Here is a 9,595-nt window from a genome sequence, read left to right as displayed (position 1 = left end):
TAGGTTTTTTATAGCTCGGTGCTCACTCTCTCTCTGTTGAGGGAACGTACTGCAGACACAGAGGAGGATAAGCAGGAGGCTAAGGACCTATATATATTCATGTCTAATGAATGAAACAATGCCATTGATGTCATTGGGGTGCGAAAGGCGCCCCTGTAGTTTGCTTTTCGTGTTTTCTGATGTTGTTTTTTATTTTCTAAGACTTGGTCTCTTTTTGTTGTTAATTGTTGTTAATGTTGTTATAGTGTTGTTTTTGCACTGTGGTCTAGTTAATAGTTCTGCTATGTAAACATCAGTGCCCTTGTTCTCATTGCTTTTTTAATCAAAAACATTTATGTGTCACTCTATTAAAATAAGAGTTAAAGTCAGCTAAATTATATATTAGCTAAGAGGGATCCTACCATCTATATGTAACTATGTAGTTACAAAATCAAATTTAATTTATTGTAGTAAAATGATTTTTAATTAAACATATATTCAATTCCTCTTATTTCTCTTGCAGTCTGGCTCATTAATTTACTTAGACACACGATTTGAAATCAACGTACAATTTTGGTACCAAAAAAATAAAAATTCGTTGATTTGCAATTAATATCATTGAAAATAGTTGGTTGAATTAGTGGCACGACAATAGATAGATCATTAAATTTAGCAGTCGTGCAAGGAGAAGTCATAGATCATAAATGTTGTAAGAAGGCTGAAAAGGTTGCCCCATAGCCCACTTTGTTCACCACTTCCTAACAACAATTATTGCAACTTACAAAAGGACGAACACTGGTTGAAAATTTTCCCATTTCCTCATACGCAAACTGTGAAATTTTTTATCTTAAATTCCATAAAATATTTGCTTATAGATTAATCCATTTCTTTCTTGGGATATTCTAGAATTCAATTAAACGATTTTTTCGAGACTATCTCACCAATTACATTAAACAATTCTTTCCCATAATTTTTATTTGGTAGAATGAAAGTTTCTATATTTTATGGAGAGAGATAATAAATCATTTCTATATAGAATGTAATTTTGTTTATATAATATAGATATAAAGTTTCTATATTTTATTCTATAAAATAGTTAAGAAGTCTAATAAAATCATTTCCTATTAGAATGTAATTTAGAATATAGAATGAAGATTTTCATATCTTATTAAATAGATAGGAAGTGATATAACAAAAATATTTTCATCATAGAAAGTAATTTTGTACTAAAAAAAATTGAAAGTTTCTTTCATTTTATACTATAAAATAGTGGAAAAATGAGAAGTCAAATTAATGAAATCTTAAAAAATAAAAATTAAAAATTATAATCATAAAATTAAGTCAAAATAAAAAATTATGGTGGAATTAATTCCATGTCGTGATTTACTTTTTAAGAAAAAGTATGTATTTTGCATGTGATACCTAAGGATGCTTCATCTCGTTTCTTTTGTTATTATCTCCAAGTCAAAAGCTTGCATTTATTTTCTAAAAAATAAATAAATATGAAGAGAATGCGCATGAAATTGACCAAGTGTTCACACGTCAGCGTTTTGAGTTTCAACCGAATAATTTACGTATTGAAGAATATTAAGATAAGGTTAAGTACCTAGAGTAGATATTAAGTGTATAAAAGAGAGGATTTTGTAATTTATTATTATTTTTTTTTTTAAGGAAATGAGTTGTGTGGGTAAAATTATTATGGTTGTTATATTAGAATTAAATTTAGGTGTAGTTCTATATTAAAATATATGATGTGAGAGAGAAGAAAATGATGGGTCTAGTTGTAGAGTAGGCATTAAGTTGTATGAGGGAAGAAATTGTTGTTCGTTTTTTTTTTTTGAAAGAAGATATGGGGGAGGATCTAAGTGATTGGTAGGACAAAGTTAAATTTAAGTTTCCGAGATTAAAATAATATTTGAAGATTATAAGTAGAAGAATTTATGATGGTAGGCGTTAAGTGGTACAATTCATATTTCTTTTTAAGATTAAAATAATTTTTCTCAACTTTGAGAAAAATAATTAATGATGGGTTTAGTTGCAAGGTGGGTGTTAAGTGGTACAAAGGAGAGGATCTTTTAACTTTTCTTACTAAAGAAATTATATAAAGGTAGTGGTTGGTAGGTTAAAATAATATATGATGGAATTAAAATAGACAAGGTAGGTATTAAGTGGTGAAAAAGAGGTTGTAAATATGGAGTTATGTAGGGAGAAGGGTAGTGATTGGTAGGTCTACTATAATAATTTCAAATTTTTTAGGCATCTTGATTTAATAAATATCAAGGTGAAGTAAATGGTAACATTTTTTTAGTGTTGTAGTGATGAAAATTGTATACCCATACCCTTTTCTATCATGTTTTTGGCTCATTTCGATTAGAGACTCTTGTATGCAATTAAAATCCTACAAATGGTGTCTTTTTAGATGAGAGTGTGAATATGATTTGAGCATTATTGATTTCTATCCATATTTCAATTTTGACCTTTAATTTACTCTGTTTTTGGCCCAAAGGAAAATCTTTGGTCATGAAAGCGATCTCAGTCATTTCTTCGGTCATGGAAATGACTCCTTCACTTTCAAAATTCAAGTTATAATATGGGACTGACTTTACCTCTCTTTGTGACTATTGTGTGTTAACTCATGGTGCAAAAGTATTTAAGAAATCCACTAATGCAAGTATCAACTAATTTCTATTAGAGAATGAGAAGGAGAAGCTTGTTAAGATGTCATCAAGTGGTTATGGTAGACTAACTATCAAGCCTATTTGGGTCGAAGTCACTAAGATTATCATGTGGTATGTAATCTTAAATAGTCGGTTCATGGACCTATTTATGATATTTATTCTATTCTCCTGAACCATTGTCGATATAAAATATTGGTGTTTTTTCCCTTTTTTCTTCTTGCTTCTTTGGTTAAGGGTATCAAAGACCATAGGAAGAATTATAAATTCCCCATTCTTCACAAGGGGTTAATTTTGTTGATTATGGAATATGTTAAAAATTATAATCCTAAAATTAAGTCTAAGAAGGTTTTAAGGAAAAAAAAAAACAGAAACCTACAGTGACACATTACTCATATATGAGTACGAACATCAAAGATAAGGAAATTGAGGATGAGGAGTATGAGGAAGAGGAGTATTAGGATGATTTTGTGTAGGTTTTTTCTTCCCCCTCGAAGGATGATAAAAGCGAGAAGAGAAGTTATTCCTAAAAGAATACGAGAGCCCAAATTTCCTAGACTGGTGGTTTGCACACTAGGGAAGAAAAAGCTTGGTATATTGAGAAATATATTGCTCGTTATATGAAGAAGATGAAGATAGGTGAAGGGGAGCAAAGAGAAATTTTCAGAGGAAATAAGAAGTTGGGCAAACACTTGACTGGAAACACTCTAGATCATGGTAAAATTAAAAAGGAGTAGGGAAAAATTCATATTGGTCTCTCGGAAGACTTCTCTTATCTTCACACTAACAAGGAAGAAGTGTATGATGTTTTGGTTTTGGCATGTGAAGGGGTTTATAGGTAGTTCAAATTGTCTAAATGGTTTTTTACGAGGATTAATAAGATCAATGTAAAGCTTAGAGCCTTATACCATAAAATGGAGAGTACTACTGGAGGGCTTGGGGAGAGATCTTTTTCCTCCATTGTTTTGAAATCTATTCATTCCAAAATGGATGCCATGGCTAGTGAGATATTTGCCTTGAAATGTGAGCATTAGAGTAGGATGATTCTTGGAGGAGAAGAAGAAGATGTTGGATTTTGCCAATATCCAAAATAAGTTATCCCTGTAGGAACTTAAAGTTGTCGAGATGTTGAATAAAATGCAATAGTCCTTTTATTTCTTAGTTTTTGTTGTTTTTTATTTCTTTTTTGTTGATGGTTGGTTGTCGGTTGTTTGTGCTTTTCCTTATGACAATGTTTTGTAAATAGCATTTTGGGTCCCCTTAAAATCTATTTTAACCTATAATATATCATTTTCTATCTATAAGAAATTAGCAATGTGATAAAAAAAGGTAACCTATCATGGCTAGGAGAGCAATTGTAAGGTACAACATGAAAGGAGGAGACATCCTAAAACTATGGGAAGAGGAAGGATAATTCAAAATGGTACATTGAATCTTCTATCAAAAGTTTGAAGATAAAAAAAAATATAGATGAGCAAAGAAGTTAGCTAGAGGCATGTTTGAATCAAAGAGTTTGGTATAATAAAAAAAATCAAGGAAAAATAATTGGAGTTATAATGAGACTTAACTAGCAAGATTAAAAGTGCATCGTAAGTGATAGATATGGAAGTTTCAACTAATTATAATCTTTATTCAAAGACATTGGAATGTCTTATAAGAAGTTCTCAAGAGATTGAATGGAATAGTGAATTGTGGGAGTATGAGCACAATCATAGAAAATCTTCCAAGAATGTTATCAAGTATTTTATTAAATGTGATAACCTTATTTTGAGATTAGTGATACGAAGCATTATTGGGACAAGGGGTAGAGTTTTAGGTCTTGCAGTGGTAGTAATAATGACTATATTTTCTACTCAATATTAGAGTTTCATTTATCTTTGATTGCCTAACCAAATGGTGGGATCAACACTACACTTTTCTTGACCTTGGAAGAGCATAGGTTGGAAGATTTAGTGGTGGCTCAAATTGTGCAAAGGAATCCCAAGAGAGTACTTTAAATACAAGAATACTAAAAGTTTTTCAACCTTGTATTTGTACCAACAAAATTTACATGAAATTTTCCAAATTAGGTTGTTATAAACTAGGAGAGCTTCAAACATTTTTTTAAGATGGAGAGGAGGATCATATAATTACCCTTTTGTAGCATGTTCTCTACTAGCCATCTATTTCTTTTTTCTTTGATTTTTTTCCTTTTTTTTTGTGAATACCTTAGTGGGTGCATAGTGGTCTTTTAGTGATTTTCACTATTTTGTTTTTCATTTTTGGTTTTATGGTAGGAAGAGAGCTTATAAATAGGATTTTTATTTGGCTAAGGATTGGAATGCTCTTTCTATATGTATAGAGAATATTAGCAAGTAAGGGATTGATTTAAGGGCTCCACAATGTAATAAGTTATAAAGGAAAGAATTAATGTAATATTTATATGATTTATTATTCTATATTATTTTTTTGGTATGATTTGATTAATTATTGATTTAATTAGAGTACATACTTGCAAAAATAGAGGTTGTTTATATTAATTTCAATTGGACTATGAGTGATAACTATTTATTCTATTTTTTTAATTCAAAATATGAGTTGCATTATTATTATTCATTTACACTAGACTTACTTTTGGTTTGATATTTCCTTTAGGTCAATTGTGGGTTTTCACTCATTAGTTTCATATTAAGTTCGAGCAATGTATTCCAAGGCATCAATATATTTGTAGGCTCTATAATAGTGACGTAGAATCAAAAGAACATCTTATTTAAATAGAAGTCTTCTATCATGGGATTTGTGAGAATTTTTATTACCTTTTTACATAGCTTGTGGATATCTATGAGATCTTGTTAGTTCCTATCTTAATAGGACAACTCTTATGATGGATAAGCATTAAATAGTTATTAATATTAACATTTTCCATACATCAATAACTTTTTGTTGTTTCATCTAATTTACTTTCTTATTAAACTAACAAAGTAAAGCATGCAAATTTTTAATGAGAAATGACAAAAACACCATTTATCTCAAATATTATTGGATCAAAAAGTTGATTTTAATAATTCAATAAAGAAAAATGACAACTCTCAAGTACCTTAAATATTTTTATCAATAAAATGACAATGTGACTCATGACATGTTACATCACCATTTAAATATTATACTAATTAATATTATCTTTTATTTGTTATAAATCACAAATACCTAAAGTATTAATTAATAAACGCTTTTTTCTTTCTTTCTAAATTGATACAAAGTTGTATGTTAAATTGAAATATGTGTGTGTGTGTGTGTGTGTGAACTAATTAAATAATATTTGATTGTTTGGTAGAAAAATTACTATTCTTATTATAAAAAGGTAATTATAATAATCAATGCTTGGTAGTACTTTTAATTGATTATTATTAACTATAATTTCTAACATGTTGTTACCAATAGTGGAGAGTATTTACAATGCAACACTTGTTCAATATGAAGATGTAATTCTATTTATCAAACAAGTGACTTAACATATAATTTACCTTCTTAAAAACCATGAACACGAGATTCATTTCTTTAATCTTCGTTCTAAAAATGCAAACAAACTTGTGAGTTATAATGTATCTTCTTCTTTCATACAAGTTATGATCTAATGCATTTTCCTTCCCTTCTTATTAACCAATTTTAATTGTGTGTAAACAAATGGGCATTATAAATTAATTCAAATTGATTTCATGTAAAAAGACATATGTGTAGTGTATAAATTTCAAATTTCATATTGCTCTCATGTAAAAAGACATCTTTGTAGATCAAAATAGTAATGGCGTAATGTGTGATGATCAATTCGTGGTGTTATGATTGTTGTCACCAAAATTGAATATTAAAATGTTAATTAAGTATTCGACACCATGACATCATCCATTCATACCTCCCATGGAAAATATCTACCCCAAATCTAAAAAATAGTTGAAAGAATTTCACTTTTATGAGAAATTAAAATCATTAATAAACTTCTTTGTTAATCTCACTAGCTTGTTATGCCGAGAGGCATCTACAATGACATCAAAATGTCTGTAAACAAAAATCCATTTTTGAAACAATTTGACATGCAAATGACGGGTAAATGCATGAAATATGCCATGTTTCAACTTTTGTAGAGATGTTATTTTATTACTCCAAATATTGCATGGAGGACTTTAATGGATTTGTATTCTTGATGTTTAGTATTTTAAAAAACCATTTATTTTATAGATGATTCTTTCTATTATAAGACATTTTTTGACATATTTTACTATATTTTTTAAATATAAGTATAATAGTTATATTAAGTTAAGATACTTGAAAGATGACCCCACAATGCAGCCGTCTGCATTGTTCAATATAAAAAAAAGAGTTTAGGTACTTGACTAATATGCTTTGTTTGAAGTCAAACAAGTAATTTGGTGGGACACGACACACACTCCCCTGAAACACACGCAGAAAACTGCATGCGCCGCATTTCTTTTTCAAAATTCAGAGTTTCAGAGATTCGGACATGGATGAACCCATCTTCTTAATTGATTTAGCTGACGCTCAGGTGACCGCCCCTACGAAATGGAGATTAATTTATTTGCCTGATTCGATCGACCTACCCTAGGATGTGCGAAAAGAGCCCAAGCTAGAAGCGTGCATGAACATCACTGTAACACAGTGAACAATGGCGAGCAAATCGGCGGCCTTTGGATGGCGTCTCTATCACTAAAAGCTCAGCAGCAGCCCACGTTTGAATGCGAATTCAGTGCCATGGTGGATTACAAAGGCGAATGCGTAGAGAAGAAAGGCGGATTTACAAGGGTGGCGTTCAATGGCATTAAAAACCCTGCGCCTGTGTTTTGCATTGCTGGCTGGCCTCACCTTCATCTACATGCTCAGCATAGAGCTAGCATACAGGTTGGGCGTGCTGAGTACTGTAAACGAGGAGCTCAACAAGACTAAGGTTTCATGGCCGACCCACAAGGCCGCCCTGGTCTCCCGTTCCCGCCGCCTCCCTGTGAATTTCACCCAGACTCTGTTATCTTATGCTGCAGTACAGATTGGAGAGGTAGATGAGTGCCAGCAGATTGAATACCTCCTGCATGCAACCAGGTCCTCCTATGTTGGTACGGAGTGGCCGAAGCTTTCTGATCCCAGATATGATAATTACTGGCCGGCGTTCCGCCATGCCCTGCAGTCATGGGTGCAAAACAAGCGCTCTGAGCCTACGGTTATGACCCAACTCATTGATCTGGTAAAGCTCCCGCTGGACCAGCACTACATGATCACCAATCTAACGGAGCAGCCGGGGCCTGCCAATCTGTCCGAGATTCACATTGGCAATCGAACAGAGCAGCAAGGCTACCCGCCTAATAGGCAGAATAAAACAGGGCAAAAACAGGGCTACCCATTTGATTTGCAGAGTGAAATAGGGCAAAAACAGGGGTACCCACTGAATTGGCAGAGTAAAACAGGGCAAAAACAGGGGTATCCACTTGATTTGCAGAATAAAACAGGGCAAAAACAGGGCTACCCACTTTATTTTCAGAGTAAAACAGAGCAAAAACAGGGGTACCTGCTCGATTTGCAGATTAAAACAGGGGAAGAACAAGGGTACCGGTACCCATTTGATTTGCAGAATAAAACAGGGCAAAATCATGGGTACCAATTTGATTTGCAGACTAAAACATTCGAAAAACAGGGGTACCGCAGTTGTGCAGTGGTGGGCAACAGTGGCAGCCTGCTTCAGAAACCCCATGGTCCCTTAATCGACTCCCATGACATGGTGATCAGGCTCAACAATGCCCGGACTGATGGGTTCCAATCCAATGTGGGTTCCAAGACAACCCTTGCCTTTGTGAATTCAAACGTATTTCATTTATGCTCCTTGCAGCCCCAGTGCTTGTGCCGTTCCTATGGAGAAGCAGTCCCAATTATCATGTACATCTGCCAGGCAGTGCATTTCATGGACTACGCCCTCTGCAATGCCTCTAAGAAGGCGCCCCTGCTGGTCACAGATGCCCGATTTGATAACCTCTGTGCTAGGATTGTGAAGTACTATTCGCTGAAGAATTTTGTGGTGACTACTGGGAAGCACCCTGAGGAATGGAGCTCTGCCCATGAGGGTAAGATGTTTCATTACTCCTCCGGAATGCAGGCCGTAATGCTGGCATTGGGGATCTGTGAGAAGGTTAGTTTGTTTGGTTTCGGGAAGAGTATTGGGGTAAAGCATCATTATCATACTAATCAGAGGCTTGAGCTCAGTCTCCATGATTACGAGGCAGAGTATCAGTTCTATGCTGATCTGATCAATGGGTCAATAAATATACCTTTTCTCAGTGAGGCCGGGATCAAGCTTCCTCCGGTACAGATATATTTTTGATCCATATGTGTTCTGTCTCTTCTTCCATTTTCAGTTCAAATGGGTTTGGAGATTCTTGAATCCCTTCAAGCTGTCCAGTACTCATTTTATTCTCGCTGATGAAAGACGACTTCCATGCAAGAACATGTAGGAAATGTGAGGTTTGTGTACTCGTTTTTCTTTCTTCTAAAAAAGACATTACTGTTGGTTGTAGTGTAAAAAATGCACATAAAGCAGAGTAAACAAGACAAATAACTCCTCTATCTTCTTCTTATAGTGGCTGTTATATGGCTCTAGTTTAACTAATCCACTCTTATCTTCTTCATCTATATTCAATAACAAAATGTTCATATCTGGTTCTAGTATATTCTTCTTGAGCGCATTTTGATGGCTATAATAGCAGTTGTTGATTTAATGTCTAATTTTTTTGAAAACATTGCATCAATATTTGTGACTTTAAATTTGTTATCTCTGCTGAAGACTACCCATAGTTGTTAAAAGCAACCAATCATGTGATGCCACATCAGCTGCACAAATATGGGTCTCCCTTTTGCATGACCATTGATCTTGCCTTTTTTTGGCTGTTTTGAACACCTTGGCAAAAAAC

At 33.3% G+C, this 9,595-nt stretch overlaps 1 protein-coding gene across 1 annotated transcript; it reads left to right on the top strand.

The window, feature by feature from the left end:
* Positions 1 to 7,035: 7,035 nt before the first annotated feature.
* LOC131031351 (uncharacterized) lies at positions 7,036 to 9,334 on the top strand. The gene has a single exon (XM_057962448.2). It carries the CDS (start codon positions 7,459 to 7,461, stop codon positions 9,007 to 9,009), a length of 1,551 nt encoding a protein of 516 aa, XP_057818431.2. The 5' UTR covers positions 7,036 to 7,458; the 3' UTR covers positions 9,010 to 9,334.
* Positions 9,335 to 9,595: the final 261 nt, after the last annotated feature.

This window comes from Cryptomeria japonica, chromosome 5 (genome assembly GCF_030272615.1).
Source record: "Cryptomeria japonica chromosome 5, Sugi_1.0, whole genome shotgun sequence".
In the NCBI taxonomy this organism is placed as follows: domain Eukaryota; kingdom Viridiplantae; phylum Streptophyta; class Pinopsida; order Cupressales; family Cupressaceae; genus Cryptomeria; species Cryptomeria japonica.
Note: the sequence above shows the minus strand (reverse complement) of the source record. Positions and strands in the feature narration are given on the sequence as shown.